This window comes from Temnothorax longispinosus, chromosome 6 (genome assembly GCF_030848805.1).
Source record: "Temnothorax longispinosus isolate EJ_2023e chromosome 6, Tlon_JGU_v1, whole genome shotgun sequence".
Taxonomy (NCBI): Eukaryota; Metazoa; Arthropoda; class Insecta; order Hymenoptera; family Formicidae; genus Temnothorax; species Temnothorax longispinosus.
Window position 1 is genome coordinate 21,226,113 of NC_092363.1, and position 17,300 is coordinate 21,243,412.

The 17,300-nt window shown below is 37.0% G+C and overlaps 2 protein-coding genes across 6 annotated transcripts in view; both read right to left on the bottom strand.

Moving 5' to 3' along the window:
* Dpr1 (defective proboscis extension response 1) overlaps positions 1 to 17,300 on the bottom strand; it is a 337,775-nt gene that overhangs the window by 95,143 nt on the left and 225,332 nt on the right. The window lies entirely within an intron of this gene.
* On the bottom strand, positions 347 to 3,637 carry LOC139814121 (uncharacterized). Of its 2 annotated transcripts, XM_071780152.1 has the most exons (4): positions 3,576 to 3,637; positions 3,234 to 3,383; positions 2,520 to 2,592; positions 347 to 2,047 (listed from the first exon to the last, which is right to left on the bottom strand). In XM_071780152.1, coding segments are annotated over exons 3-4 (1,098 nt in total). In that variant the 5' UTR covers positions 2,521 to 2,592; positions 3,234 to 3,383; positions 3,576 to 3,637; the 3' UTR covers positions 347 to 950. The 2 variants fall into 2 exon arrangements, with proteins under 2 accessions (XP_071636253.1, XP_071636254.1); XM_071780153.1 differs by lacking the exons at positions 3,234 to 3,383; positions 3,576 to 3,637 and having other exon boundaries at positions 2,520 to 2,612.

Consider the following 17,300-nt stretch of genomic DNA (forward strand, 5'->3'; position numbering starts at 1 on the left):
TACGCTCATTAATAAGTGACATTGATCCTTCTGAGGTCGGAAAATGAATGAGCGGCAAGGTTCTATCACGTTCTTCAGTGTGATGGCAATGCAGCTACATAACACTGGAGCTACGCTCTCGCTAATGCGCCCGTCACTGTAATTGTATTTTATAATTCTCGCACGATATTAATGTTTCCGAAACATCATACTTTTTTAAATATCCATTGTATTGATAAAAAAAAAGGTTTTAACTTTTATTAAATGTTTCATTAAATATATAGTTTAAAAAATGTAAAAAAAATAAACTAGAGTAATATATTTAAATATTAATCGTTTTTTCTTAATAAAGCGTTTAATGTAAAATGATAGGTACTAATTTATTTTCTTATTTGACATAAACATACATATAGAATACATAAATATCTTATTCCAATTTTCATCGTCCATAAAATAAAAACGCCATAAAATAGTTTAGATAAAAGTATCACATATTAAAAATATTACTACTTGTTATAGTTCTATTTTACTTATTTTTTCTTTTTTAAATATTTATCTAAGCAACGGGCTCGTTAATTAAAATGCACAGTGAAATTTAATCTATTATAATGCATTTGATACTAAAATTGTCCAAATAATGTCATTAATATATCATACCTTCATGGCATTTCAAATTTCCTGAAAATCTTGTCTATATGTAAAAGATCATGCTTGGTAAAAAGTGTAAAAGATAATATTCTTACTATAAATTTGGAGACATAATATCTCTTTCGTGAAAATCATCCTATCATCACTTATTACTTTCCATCGAACTTATGCAAAAATAAATAATCGCTCTGGCTGATACATTTTCTGTTATTTTTATTATTCATACTTATGAGATTGTCCTATAAATTTCGAGCAACTGATATATCTCGCAATTAGTTGATATTTTAACGTACAATAAGACGTTAATAAGTTTCTGCATTTATTTAATCTTTTGGCTCTTCAATACTAAGCATTTCGTTTTCATAATCATTTTCTTCTCGACGCTGACAGAAGAGACGCGGCTCAATATTAAGGCAACGGAGATTGGCGATAGTTACTTCATCAAGTATCTCGGATTTCAGCGTTTTCTTTACTTCAGCATCTATGATATGTCTATCGGTACGAGTCTGCAAATCTATCAAAATATGCCTTACGCTATCAAGGCTTATTCTATTGTTAGCAACTCCGGTGGCAATAACTGCATAGAAAAGATCTGGGTATTTCTTATAATTGAGGCGATCTGTTCCTTCGAGCCTGTAAATTTTCAAATATGGGAAACGATCTCCATATCTTATGCGTAACTCGTCTATAGCTTTTCTGAGATCCGCAGCTTGTTGTGCGATATCCGGGACGAAGATGGCTTTATTTACATTTATATGTTGTGAAGACACGAAGGCATCCATCTTTAGTATCATCTCCATGCCGAAATATTGAATCTCTATTTTTACTTTAGCCATCGCAGTTTTCACAAGCATAGGAGATCTTTCCGGAAGGTCCAGGGCGGCAACAAGGAGGTTTCTGGAGAGTGCAGGTCTCGATTTAATCCAAACCTGCCAAATCTTTAATGTGTCAATAAAGGTCGTGACTCGGTCCCGCAAAACTACACCCGATGTAAAGATGTTTTCTATTTCGGTTGTGCTACAAACATCTTGCCATCTATTGATGAGATATTCACGAAAATCACGATATTCATCATTCCAAAATGGTGATTTGACGATCCTTTTGACGATATTCATCAGTCCTGCCATGCCAAGAAAGACTAAGATCTGATCAGAGTGGATCATATTAGTAGCCATTTCTACTGCTTTTGCTAGCTCAGGTGTCATGTGCACCTGGCGCACGGGCACCTTCGTTGGTCGTGTTCCTAGTGTCCAACAAATGGCCGTCATTATCATCTCTTCAGGGGTAATTTTAGAGTCAGAACAAAGTATAACGTGCGGAGGTTCGATGTATGAGACTGTCTCTGTTGCAGGCAAGCGGATCTCGCGCTGAATCGGCGCAAACTTCATAGTGATGTTGGAAGATTCCAGATGATCGGACACTTAAAAAATGTAAAGACACGAAAAGTATAGAGATCTCCCTAATTAAACTATTAATCGATAAGGATTAATTGTTCGCTTTTGAGAATCGTAATAAACAATGCGTTAATATAATGAATTTCATTTTAGCTTCATATGAGAATGCGAGTGCACAATAAGCTATTACGCTTAATCTAGGATTAAATATTAATACTGGTCTCCTTTAGCTCACATTTTAAAGTAATATACATCTATTTATTAGTTTCACAGATCCATTACTCTTTAAATTAAAATAAAACAATTTAACTCATATACGGAGTTTAAATATAAATTACATTGACATATTAGTACATAAACATATTCAATTGTAATACGCGTGCATAATTAAAAATAATGAATCTTTCAATAAAGAATATTGCGTGTATAAAATAATTATTACTATTATTAGCGATTATTTAATTCGTATACGTGATAATAAAATAATAAATAAATTACTTATTTCGTGATGTCCCTGTGGTTGCGTCGTCCGATTCTTCTAATATTTTCTCCTTCTCCTTTTCCCAGGCTCCTTTGTTGTAGCAAACAGTATTTGCAAAATAAATTTTTCTTTTAATTACGATTGCACGATTGATTATTTATTATTAGTGAATTGATATATTGATATCTCGCACCGCTTTCGGTCATTTAAACCACTTAAATCGACAATTCGGATGTATTATTCCTAGTGAACTATATACATATACTAAATAAACAGAAAGAGAGAGACAGAGTCGCAAAGCAACTGGAGTTCACATTCCAGTATAGTATATAGTTCACTGATTATTTATTCATATATTTTTCAATTCAAAAACACCGGACAGATGAATAAATTGAGTAAAATATCTGTTTCAAGATGTAATGTTATGGCTCGTCTACAATAGCCGCAAGAGTATGCAGTAAGACGTAAGCAGTAAGTTATTAACTAATGGGATTTTTATAATTCAAGAATAATGTGTCGACTGTGCCGACTGTGGTTGGTCAATATAACTTACTGCTTATGTCTTACTGCATACTCCTGCTGCCATTGTAGACGACGCTTTAAAGTCGTAACCTCGATGTGCTCACGATGAGGTTATCACGATAATCGTGAAAATCAGTTAATCGCGCATGTTAATAATAGCATTTGAAATCGTACGATACTTGTCGCGATTGCGTTTCGAGAAATAATACAGAGCTATATACCTGCCCGCTCGAGTCAGTCTCAGTCACAGTGAGCGAGTGATAGGGCGTCAATGTCGACCGAGTGCGCGCAACAGTACGCAGAAAAAACAAATATGCAACGGCCGCGGCCGTGTGATGTAGCACCGATTTCTTGATTCACTACAAAACATACAGTTCAACATACAGTAAAATAAATGTGGAACTCTCCTAAAAATTGATTGCGATAACTCAGCTATCTGCGCACATTGAAATAAAATGTGCTTTAATCGTGAAAGTATCTATGTACATTAATTTATTATTATTATTACTGTAAAAAAAAAATACACTCTCGCAGAAATAATTGTAATATACCTAATTTTTAGTCAAGGGGTATGATACCTTTTCCGGCAATCCTCTGTCATCAACTGACTGTAACTGTACTAGTGTGGTCTCGCGTCTCGCAACTCTCGCACTACCAGCGCGCCGCGCAGTCGGCTTCGCAGACGCTTCGCTCTCTCGAAGACATAACACGATCGAACAAAAGACCGGCGTATCTTCTCTTCACTCTTGCAACCGCCGATTAATCGCCGCTCGCGATATACATGTCTATCGGTTTCCCACCCACACACATACCACATGCGCACATACACGCATACATTCAGCTCCTACATTACTTTCATGCTGGAATTTCTAATGAATTATATTATCGATGAGATTGATTTATATTTAAAAGGTGGAATTAATTTCGTCAAGATTTAATTAAAAAGTTTAACGTTAAAAAAAGGATTTATTAATTCATTACTTCCTTTTTTACCGTTGTTATTTGTTGCTCAGAATTTCCATGTTGATTATGTTGTTAAATTCTATTGAAACGCATTTCAGATGAATGCACATTAAGGGACACAAAATCCTTTTGATTAGAGAGAAGACATTCGCGTTTCACGTTTACTATGGCGTATAGTTCACTTGAAATTCCCGCATATAAAGATATTATCTCGCAGCACGAGCGTTCTTGCCATCAGATATAGAAGTTCACCGAGTGGTGTTCCACTTTGCACGCGAGCGTTCTACTTTGCATATCAACTTCGGCGCGCAGGGATGAAGAGTTAAACCGACTCGTTCGCGGAGGAGTGAGCATTTCCGCATAAATGTCGAAAGGTCTCGCGAATTTATTCTCGCACGTTAGCCCCCCGGGGAAAATACCAACGCTTAATTCCATGGTGAAGTGAAGAGAAATAATCCAGCGAAATTATTCTTTAACTTGCCATATCGGTCTGAGACGATTTATCAACTTTTATCTATTTGTCCTTTTATTTTTATTATCACTGAATTAGCCTGCAAATCTCGATGTCCTTGATTAATAGCATTACGAATGTTTTTGTGTCTTTCGTGCGAATATAAAAGAACAAATAAATGAATCGATGAATTGGAGATTACGATTCGCGACGATTACTTCGGCGTTTACGATTCTTTTTTACGAGAAAAGCGCGCGCAAGATTGTGATTAAGGTATTGATTGAGTTAAAGTGTACTAAATATAATCGCGAGGAAGCGCGTGAAGTAGTAGGACGAGCGGTCAGGAAAATGGGATTTGCGATACTTGTTGAGCGAGCCTCGCGTCGCGTTGGTTGATTTTAACCGTTTCACAAACCACCCGCATCGATGGATCATTATTCGACGTTGATTTCTTCTCGTGCCGCGTGTGCGGGTTTATTTGATTTCGCTGATTGCCATCCGGTGATTCCGCGCCGCGCCCGCGCCAGCCGTAACATCACTGCTCCCCATATCGGCGAACAATCTATAATGATTCGCGCGCTATCTTGTTTTTCACGTGTATGCCGGTGTAACGAGCACGCCTACGTTAAAAAAGATTTGCTCCAGTTATGAATATATATGTGGAGCGCACAGATGCACTCAATATTATTAATGACGACGGTAATAATGTTACTACTGACCATGTACATGAATATCAGTTATTCAGAAGCAAATTAACATATGTTATTAATCAGAGGCTTTCCAATTATCGTGTAAAGTGTAAACGATTACAAATCAACGAGTATTTTTCGCGACAGAAATAATAAACTAAACGTTAATTAAGAGATAGCTTGTTATTTTCGCTATAAATCAAAACTTTTTAATTTAATTGAAATTCCTGCTATTTACCTTGGAATTGTCGGAAAAATATTATACGTTGTGGAAGGTGAGAAATAAACGCAAATGCCGAAAGAGTTTCGCTGTTTTCATCGAGAATGTCCAGTCCATGCATGGCAAATTCCCTTCCTCTTTCCACTTCTCTCCCTTCAAACGAAATATAAATATTTGCAAACGAGACTTCGCCCGGCATCAAACATTCGCCACATCGGAAATTTTTACGTCAGCGTCGCGACATTTATTCGCATCTCCCTCCTCTTTTTCTCCCTCGTACAAAATCGGTTTCCATTTTTTTTTTTCATGAAAAAGATCGCTTATTTTAATTTCGCTATATTTCTCCCCCGGAAAACCACGTGATAAATTTAAAGAGCAATTTAAAGTGCATTTAAAAATATGCGAATAAGTAATATTATATCTCGAGAATCGGTTACGGTTCGGATATGTATCGATGCTATATGGACGATCGTAAGTAATAATTCTTGCGGTATATGTAATGTGTAAATGTGTGTGTGTGTGTGTGTGTGTGGACGCGCGTGTGTGTGTGCAAGCAATATCTCGATCGGTGGAATTTTATGTGGGTCAAGAATGTAGCTAGCGCGTAAAATCCGCGGCGAATGGAAGCTATAAGTCGATCGTGACGTAATTTCATATATGATAGTTACGACGACTGTGCGGCGGAGAAACAATGAGAAGGAAATGATTTAAGAGATCAGATACGACGATACGACGGAAGTACATTGAAATGAAAGCCCGTTGCTTGACCGAAATTGTTCCGCTTGATTTTCAGATTTTTCCTATTATAAAAACAATAATTGAGAATTTTTCATTATTACATCAAGTTTTTGAAGCATCATCGATGTACTTGCGCGTTGCCTTGTCAGAGCCTCAGTTTTCAAAGCGGTGCGACAATTTATTTTCAAGGAGAAAGATATTGCTTTTTAGACGCAAAGAGAGAGAGAGAGAGATACTCAAGAGAAAAAATTATATTTCAAATATAACATTGTAAAAGAGGTAAAAAGAATATATATATATATATATATATATATATATATATATATATATATGTATATAAAATTTCCTTTTACTTTCTTCGCACGTTTAACTTTCTGTGAGTAATTATTTTAAAAAATAACATGTAATTATTTTTCACACGTAAAGGAGGTGCAAAATGAAACTTTTTAAATGAAAGAATAATACTCGCAATAATACTCGCTATTTTTCTTTGTATGAATAGTAGAAATAATTGTTTATTCGCTTAACTGTGTTAAAGATCGCGACACATAAAATTTAATGCACTTTCCTACCTACTACGAAAAGGAAATCCAATGTCGTCTTCGCCATGCGACATTTTAGGGCGCATTCCAATTTACCTTTCGCCATCCCGTAACTTTCTCTGGGTGACTGTTATACCACATTTATCGACATACCCTAGTATAGTTCATCCCTCGGTTGATTCCTAGCGCTTTCACATCGGCGACTTTCATCGGGAATGACAGTAACCCGGATGACCTGCGTCTCTGATACTGCGGTTAGAGGATATCTCCCTCTCTCTCTCTCTCTCGTCGTACGCCTTCTCTGTTAGTCCGATATTGTAGGAAACGCAAAGAAAACACCATCTATCCTGCCGGGATCCTCGCAGAATGCCGAGCAAGCGCGTTGGCGCGTAAAGTCGATCGGTTCGCCCGGCGAGAAAATAACTCGATATTTCGACGTTGCAGGCGCACCGCGATGCAGTTCAAAAACAGTGTCAGAAATGGATTCGTCCAACTTATTTAACTCAACTCGGTAATGGAGGGTGATAGTTGAGGTGAATGGGAAATCGATACAATTTTAACGTGGCTACAAATAATGATGAGTCAGGATTCTATCGACCAGTCTCGGATTTCTAGAGTGAATAATGGCATACATTCATTTCATAAGGATGTTTAACAATAGACGCATTTGGTGATTAAGGCAATATTCCTGATTGAAAACAACGATTTTTCAAATAAACTAAAATTTAGCAATCTCGCAATTTCTAAAGTTCTGGAATAACTTAGTAATTTTATTGGATAGTTTTATGCTTTAACTCGAAACTCTGTTCAAATATATACGCGAAAAAACTTCGAGTTAATTAAAAAATAAAATTTCATTATGCATTCGTATCTTTTAAAGAGCGATTCATCAAAATCTTTCTTCTTTTCTTTAATCAATTACAACTCAAAGCTGTTTATTATCTTTGATATTTTCTATTTAAAAAATGTCACTTCAGTTTTCAACAAAGAAAAAAATCGCCGTAACATTACACGCATGGTAAATCTTTACAGAAATAATCTAAAATAAAGTTATCTAATTTTAACTGAGGAATTGCATCAATTAAAAAATTAACTGCAATGACGACATACTTAGCGGAAAAATTGAAACGATAACTTCATTATGTGACAAACAACGATATTATCGTCTCATATGCCGAGTGTGTAGCGTAAGAGTGAAAAATAGCTGTGGTTAGGAAAAGAGCAAAGAGATGCACGTCTACACCCGGCTCTCGTTACGCGCGAAGGATGGGGGGGGGGGGTTATAAATTGCATTAATGAAGGGACTATTAATTAACGGCCGGGACAATTAATATTAAAGCGGAGACGCGCCGCTGACGAGGCCTCTTCGTTTCCGTCCCTTGACAGGGGAAACCGACGCGACGCGACGCGACGGCACGAAGCGCGCTGACACACTCCCTGTCATGCACGCATGCGTCACACAGCTGAAAGCACCATGCCAGACACGGAGAAGAGAGAGAGTTGTATCTTTTAATATAAAAATGTACAACGCTCACACAAGTGAATATACATGTACCGGGTCCTTCGACTTCTTCGTGCCCGCGCGAACTCTTTTTTTGATGCTCTCAGCTTTTATCACGCTCGGGTTTTCTAGCCAGGGATTCAATTACGGCTTTTGTGAAAGTTGCCCGCGAGCTCCTTTTTGGACACGTTGACACGAGCTACGAGCTATTTACATTTTCGGATTTCCATATGAAATACTTTTGGTCTTTATTCGATAACGTGATATACATATAACTCACATGCTAAAATATGATAAAATTTCAAAGTAGTCTCTTTCCGTATTTATAATATGGCTCGTCTATTTTATCGCAAATAAATCACTGTTTCGTGACAAAAAGTCGGCACTATCTGATCATATTTTTTAGCCAGCAAGCATATACGTCTAATTTAATGCAAATCTTTTTTTATATGCGCATAAATGAGCGTTAAATGTTTACAAGTAAAAATTCCATTTTGCGTGAAACATATATGTATTATTATTATATCATAGTTTTAGACCTTGTTACGTGCTCGTTACGTCAAAATAAAACGCAACAGGGAGTCGCGTCCACGTAGAGCGACGATTTCTATATTCGGCGCAGTTAATTTCTTTCGTCGATCAAACTCGAAGGTCGAAGCTAAGAGGTCGGTTGAATATATTAGATACGACGCGCATAATCCTGCAATTTTAATATCTTCAGCCGAAGCGAGCTTGATGAAAGTAGAGCGTAAATACGGGCGCCGTTATTTAATTTAGAGCGCACCCCTCGTCGTCGCCGGCACTCCCGCGGCCTGATTAATTAAGTACGAAGAAATTACAGAACACCGAGAAATATGTCCTCTCCGCAACTTCGTGACGCTTTTCATAATTTACCGCCCGCATGATTTCTTCTTGCACGCGCTTTGTTATCCCCACGGTGCACCCGTTGCAACTCTCTGGCGGACGATATCGTGCGAAGAACAATTTAATAGATTTAAATAGACTAATGACATTGTTAATGGACTGCACTTCCAATTTGTTGCCTAATTTTGTTAATTTGTATTAACATTGTTGTATAGTTTTAGACTTTTTGTCAACGAAAGACAAGAGATATTTTGCTTTGTGTAACTTGTAACTAGTTGAATATTTCCTAATTCCTATAATATTTGTTAAGGATTATAATATAAAATATATTGTCCATGAAAATATATCTGCATTAATTGCAAAGTCGATACTATAAATACCTAAAAGTATAGAGAGTATTTGCATATAAATACATTATTTTGTGATGTCTCAAATTCCCTACTATATTCAAAATCATTAATGAATTGAGATTGTAGTTGCAAATATCATGATATTTTCGCTTAAGCCCGTCGCGCGCGGGTATACCGTTACGCATACTGCAAATTAGTTCATAACCCGAGATGAGAGAGGATAATAAATCAGTAGTGAAAATTGGCTGTAAATTTTTCGCGTCATGTCGAACGCGTGTCGAAGTACATTATAATAAGTGATTTAGCGGAATTATAGCCATTATTACGCGCGGAACTGTTTTACGGTTATCAGCATCAAAATTAACGCCAGTGATGCCATACACCGCCACCCATTAATATTATTATACCCATTTGTTGCCAGAATAATCGCGAACAAATGAGATCAGGATGGTACGAGTAGAGAAGGAAGGAAGGAGGAAGGGAGGGAGGAAGCCCCAGATGTTGCCGAGCGCGGTTCTCCGATTGATGGCTGATACGTTAATGAACATTCGATCGCCCAGTAAAAAACTAGGGCCATTATTGTTTCCGTGCGATTAATGCCGATTTGAATCGTTCGCGTGTTTTGCTTTAGCACACCCGATAGCGCGCGATTCGATCGAGTTATATTCTCTTTTCAACGTGGAAATTTCGTCAGCTTTTTACAAACGGCGATGGCGTATTCCATCCAATTTTTTCAATAATGTGCATTAATTTTCGTTGATTGTGGTTTCGCCCCAAATGTATTTATTGATTACTTTGATATTACGAAATTAAAATATTCTATTTATTATTTCTGAATTTATCAGAATCAGAATATAATATTTTCTTAATTAGGTCAATTGATATATATATTTCAGGTAATCATAAAATTTTTTCAGCAACGTTTTTTACGATAAAATATAGATATAGATGAAAGATATACAATTATTTCACGCATTAAAAATAGTAAACAAATTATTTTTTATTTCAAATATTTATACTTTTATACGTATCAAATCAAATTCTTTAACGTTTGACACCACGTCATATTGTGTAGTAAAAATTTTTTAGTTTAATAAGATATTTCAATGTTGACAATTAAAATATTTCTAATTAAATTTTATAAATATAAATAAGTAATAAAATAATGTCTTTGTTTAAGCTCTGTAAGCGGACTAAGTTATTCTAATTTAATAAAAAATTTTAATTTTTTACAATTTATTATTATTGACATCTTGGTACTCTGTTAATATCTTTCAAAGTCATAATTAAAAAAGTTTCTAAAAATAATTTGGTCAATTACAAATTTCTATTATCAAGAGACACGGCAGTGTCTCGCGTCAAGTATATGCGCCCGCGTGACATAGTTATATATATTCTCCCCTTAAAAATACTTTGTTCTAAGCGGCGAAAATTTTCGAGAACATTTTCTAGAAAATTTCCACCGGCAAAAGAAATTACATTCGCACAACGGCGGCATTGCGCCTCTTCTCTACAATGTGCCACTCACAATTTTTCAGTTGCAATGACATACGCGTCGTGGTACAAAGTAATGCGAGCTCTTTATGCACTTTTTAATGAGTTCTTTCATGTAACGAACGGAACGAAGGCGGTGAGCGAGCGGTTTATAAACGATACACCGTTGAACTTCAACATTGTCCTACTTTTTTTTTATTACGATTTGCCGTACTTGTTTCAGTCGAACTACACTCTCCGGAAAATATATATAGGTATAATGTATAAAATTATTCGCCAAGTTCCTCCAGTGACATGGTTAATGTCTTTCAGTGCCATTATAACGATGAAAAACAAAAAGAAAGAAAAACAATATCTACCTCTCAGTTTAAAGATTTATTTTCTTTATCCTTGTTATTTTTCGTTTTATATATATATGGTAATGCGTTAAGGGATTTGAGATGGAGATATGGCCGAGGAAGGAATTTGTTTTCCGCAACATCTCGCGAAATCAACAATACGTCTACACTGTCGTTGATAGTGACGGCGATAATATATCATTTTCTTCCTCTCTGTATAGCTAAAACGGATAGAGAAGCTTCCGCAGCTTGCGGGCTTGATCGTGTGCTACGGGAAATTTGATCAGGAAGTTGCGGTGCGCAGTTCGTGCGGTTAAATCAGACGGTATTTGCATCACTCGGCCCGATGCGTTCTCCGCGCGCATCTCGGATGGGTATCGACAGGCGAGATATTGCGCGGGGGTGCCCCGCGGGGTCTTGCAGTCTTATTTCATTCGCAGGCGCGAAGAATTGCATCGATCAACTTTCGCTCGACCGCCGGATGCCGACTGTCAGGAGTAAATTCCTTCTGGGGCTGCATAGGAAATTCCGCGAGCAGTAGGAATCGCGCCGCTTCTCCTCCGAACGTGTCGCACCGGTGCGCACGGCATAGATGCGTTCGAAGCGATTTGCAACAATTGTATTGATGCGAACTTTTGAGCAAATAAAATACGCGAGAGTTCGCGAAACACGCGTCGGTTTTAATTAAAATGGTAAATGGAAAATCTTAGGTATATAAAATAACAACAGTGGAATAGCATCTTCTATCAAATTTTGAAACAAAATTGAAGCGCGTTTCAGGGAATTGGAAATGTGATTAACAGTTGATAGTTACCGTTTGAACCATATGCAATTTTCGGCGGTTTGGTTTATGAAGAAAAGCACTGCGATTGTACACTGCGTCGTAATAATAATTGTAATCGTGTCACGAAAGAGGGGTTAACGGACTCGAGTTAAGCAGGTCACTCGTCAATACTGTACCGACAGTTTGTCTTATCAATCGCATGCAATTGTCGATTCACGACATAACTCTCCGTTCGACGCTATTATGCCATTGAGCACTTCGTACCGTTCCGAATGTTTGAGATTACACAGACGACGTATTGGATCTCGCCATGTGTATCCTCGCGATAGAGATGAGATATTCCGAGTTTTGTAACGATTGTGGTGCTCCACTTCGCAAAGCCCGATCTCCGAGCCCCCGTTACGATTATCAATACTCCCGTTGCGTTTATTATGCATACGGGACGCTCACGTGAGGAAATGGCCGCGTGAAGAGAGCAGACTACAAATTTTCCTCAAGCACTTAATCCTGTTACATTTTATATTTTGACACCGTGTTACATAATTATCAACCGCATATTTTTCCTCCCCGTTTATTCATGCCCAATTGTGTTTTAATCGAGTTTTAAGATTATAGGGATTAACTACTATATCAATAGAGACTGCGAAAGTGCAAAAAAATCTACGCTAAACTAGTTAACCTGGATACAAGATTCTCTCTCGCTTTAATGGCACTTGAAAAGCGCATTTATTGGGAGATATACATATATTTTGTAACTTCCATGCCGAAGCGTGGAGTAAAAATGAGGCTATAAAAGATAAATGTGAATAACAAGAGAGGTAAAAAAATGCCGGCATTCAAACGCATATAGTTTTGAAACTTCGAAAGATCGTGATGCGATGTGGCGTTTTAGCGTACTGCTGCAATGTACTGACACAATTAATATATATCTATTAAAAATCTGTAAACTTTACAAAATATTTTCAGTAGATTTTATTGGAAATATTGGAAAATGTCAAACGAGATCAACGAGATAATTTAAAAATTAATTTAAACATCTATTTTCTGCTTGTGCTTCGCACAGAATAAAATAGAACGATAGTTTCGCTTTGCTACGATTTGCTATATGCGCTTTGCTACGCTTTGCTACATCGATAATTTAATTCTTCTTAATTCTATGTTGACGTGCCACTCATTGGATCGTCATTTTCCTAAGCGTTGTAACGGATCTCGGTTATTCCGCATTATGACATAGTCGCGGCTATAATGGAGGAAGTGTCGATCGGAGAACAGGAGGGATGCGAAGCAGGGACGGCGAGGGGGAGATGCAAGACAGGATGCAGTAGGGATAGAAGCTTTCTAATTACCGGTGCATCCTCGTCGAGACGCTAATTTCCATTCGCTCGCACTCTCTTGCAGCGAAGAGGCTAGGGAGACGAAGGAGAGTGGCGCATAGAGGGTGAAACAGCACAAGTCGGTCATTGACACGACACGCTCTACGTGTATACACGTACGCTCCTTTATTCGCTGCGATTACCTACATTCAGGCGCTAAAAAATGTCCACTGTGCGATTTTTTATATCTTTTCGCGTCTCATAATTCTTCAGTTTTTATGTGTTGAAATTATCGCTGTGAGTAAAAAAACAGTGAGTCGATAACGCCGGAAATAAATTTGTTAAAGAAAGGAGAAAGTTTCTCTATATACTCAGGTGATACGTTAGCTAGCACGCAGTGACACTTGGTATTGCTTAATGAGGGTATCGGATAATGCGATGCGCAGTGACCTTTTGACCCAGTTGTAACGTGCCGTTCCGCTATCCTTCGAGTTTACATTAATCGCGTAAAACTTCTTTATAAGAAGTAGAGTAGAAGTAAGCTAATTATAACACCATTGTGTTTTTTATAATAATGCATAGGAGGAAATAATACGTATTTTCTTGCTTTACAATTCGTTATATATATCTTTGCATTCTGTTTTATTATCACACACACATTGTATAAATTTCGTCCCTTGATAAAATTATGTAACAAACAAAATACAAAAGAAAATAAACGAAATAACATACAGAAATTACATATTATTTTTGTAAATGTAATTGCGAACTAGTAAGATACTATTTTAGTTTTATTTAATAAGTGTACATTTTGCGCTTAATTGATACGAAATAATTATCTCGCATATCGTTATCTCGCCCATGTTCTCTCTGAGTCTGCAATTCGCTACGTCTAAGTTCTAGTAAAGAACGGTTAATGATGCTTCTGTTGCGTATATATATTCTCTTTCATTCAAGTTGTTACATGATTATACAAACGCGAATAAGATACGATGTCTTGGCGCAAAGGTAATTAAAAAAACATTTACTGTCGAAAAATGAAACCTGTGTATTATATTCTGTCTACTATGTGCTGTATGTATATGTTTTGATTTACGTTTTGTTTATTTACCGAGATTAATGTTAGGTAAACAATGCGACGTTATTTGTCGTACGCGTAATCGTCGATTTATCGTGCCGTATTTATTTTGTCTGTAAATTATGCAAATCGTGAAAGAACATATGAGTTATAATCACGCCTTTTCTGTTTCTTTGCATTCTTGTTTGTATTTCTGTGTATAATATGAAATAAAAATACTTCGATAAAGATTGTACGATCTGTATACGATAAAAATAAAATGACTTTTTCTCTGAAAACGTGACGAAATTTTTTATATTGTCTGATATACGTAATGTAATTGATTAATTGAATTTTTATTTCAAAATAACGTGCTCTTTCACTCTGAAAATTGAGAAACGTAGAGTACATATGAGCCGATGAGCATCACTATAAATTAATGTACAATGGCGCGGTATCGAAAAACTTGTACCTATGTGTACAACGTGGAAATGTAAACGTCGGCTGAAAATTAGGCTAATTAACATGGCGAGAAAAAGGGCGCTTTATTCATCGATTGTATTTTCCAAACTTTGATGATGATCCGCTAATTTTTCTCCGGGTATCTGCTGTCCACTCTGACGAAAAAATCTCGGTGCTTGGAAAAGCGGACGATGAAAGATCGTTATCGAGAGGTCTCGCTACTGATCTTCCGTGCTAACTATCGGCAGGCAGAAATTTTTCCGGAAAGGGCTTTGATCAGAGTTTCCTACGCTGCACCGTGGATCCAATAAATACCGCAGGAGAGCCTTTCTTTCTCTCCGTCCGGAGAATACCCGATACGAGCACCGAGAGTGTCAACAGGGATTTCATCTCCTCCCAACTATGTCGGAGGCAAATTTTTTAACAAAGAAAAATCCGAGCTGCAACTGATAGAGAGAGAGAGAGAGAGAGAGAGAGAGAGAGAGGGAGAGAGAGAAAAAGAATAGACATGGACGGTATAGAAACGAGAAGGCAGGTCGATAAATGTCACAAGGAAGTCTTTGCTCTTTCTTCTCCCTGTCTACCTCCGTCCCCACTCATTCTCTTTGTGGGGGCGTTTCAGCGCGTTTGCACATTCTTATTGTAAAGTAAACGAGAATGTGGAAGAATGAGGGGGATCGAACCGTTTTCTTCGATCTCGCATCAGGAAATGAGGAAAGACGATAGCTCGTTGCGGATGCGATCTGTTCCTTCGAATGGCACGTACGATTACGTCGGTGATATCGTAAATAGATGTTAAAAAAAATGAAGAAGAGAGACAAATTTTTGGCAAAAACGCGACGAAAAAGAAAATAGTTGAAAAATCAATGGATCGCGCTATCAAATCTCACGATTTCTTTTTATTAGCGTGAAATTATGCTACGCTGTAAAATTGTTTTTTGTTCAATACATATTTGACAATAATGCACTTATACGTGTTATCTCTTCTAAAAACTCTGATAATACAAAAGATTAATATCGATTATGCGTGTAACTTTTAAGCATCGAGAGAATGGTGCGCTTTAAGCCATTTGTATTACGAACAGAGCGTGTTTTTTCGCCAGTGGCGCGGATATGAATAAAAATACTACGCGGAAAACTCGACTACGACGACCGTATGTACATTTTAAAAGCAGGAGTAGTATCATGTTATTGTTAATACAATATACTCGTCAGTGACTGTACTTTGCTGGTAATAGAATAAACAATAGGGTGGAGAGCGAAAAACGGAAAATGTTCCGGTGCGCATTGTAATAGTACGGAAAAGTTACTATTTATAAATACAAATTCCAAGCAAAAAAGGATTTTGAGTCAGTTCATATTTCGCTTGTGTATTGTAAATTTATTCAAAATTTCGTAAATTATGTAAATATATTTTTAGTTTCTGCCATCTCCTTTCGTTATAATGATTCTTTTAGTGCTCAAATAATTTTTATGATAAAATGTTCATTTAACGTATTTGTGTGTGTGTGTGTGTGTGTGTGTGTGTGTGTGTGTGTGTGTGTGTGTAAACTCATTTAATATCATTCTTAAAAGATACATTTAGTAGATATATTGTATGTAGGAAAAAAAGACAAAATTCTACTAAATCTTGAAATTTTCTCTACGCCCTCTCGTTTCATCTTTCTATCGCTTGTTACGCCTGCCATCGTTCAAACGCGAGTAAACTGCAGGGCAACTTCCGTCGCAGGGTACATAATCAAGATTCTTCCACTTTGAAGCTCGAAAGCCAATAACACCGCGAATAGCGCTCACCCGCCCTAGCAGTGGCGAGTTTGTTTTTCAATATTCCAAACGGAAATGAGGGAGGGAATAAATATTTCGCCATCGACAACTCTCTCGGTTCGTATTTCCGCATGCCAACTGCAACTTTTTATCGATCCGCCACACGCGCGGCGATAAATTTTCTAATCACGATGCTAACTTGATTGTTTTTCCATTATTTACTTTCCTTTAAAAAAGCAGTAAGTAATACGAAATCGAAAAAAATCTTCTACAACAAGTTGTTTGAACATAAATTTTCTCTCATTTAAAATAAAGCTTCTTTTTTTTCTTTGCCTCCCTTTCTCTGTAAAAACCGCACTAAATTCGTATTTTTTCGCAAAATGGAATGTATATCCGCAGCTATTTTTGTTATATTACATATCAGATAAAAAGCAACATAAAAATAGTAAGCATAAGTTTGCACAAACATCTGGCTTTACTTCCATTTTTGCTTACATGCGCTCTTATTAAAAGTAAAAGTGGACGCAAAGGAAGAGAAATAAAGTATCTCCAATTTCTTCTTTGCTTATTATTACGTTGTCGCGGGGAATCTGGGCTCTTGATAATCAAAGTCGATAATTTCGAGCAAGAAGTTTCTCGGTGGATTATAATTGCGGTGCAGACTGTTTCTTTGCGCGGGTCGCGCAGTTCGGAGCTCTCTTCCCGCAAAGCAAATACATTATTCATATTTACGAGTCTTTCGTTCC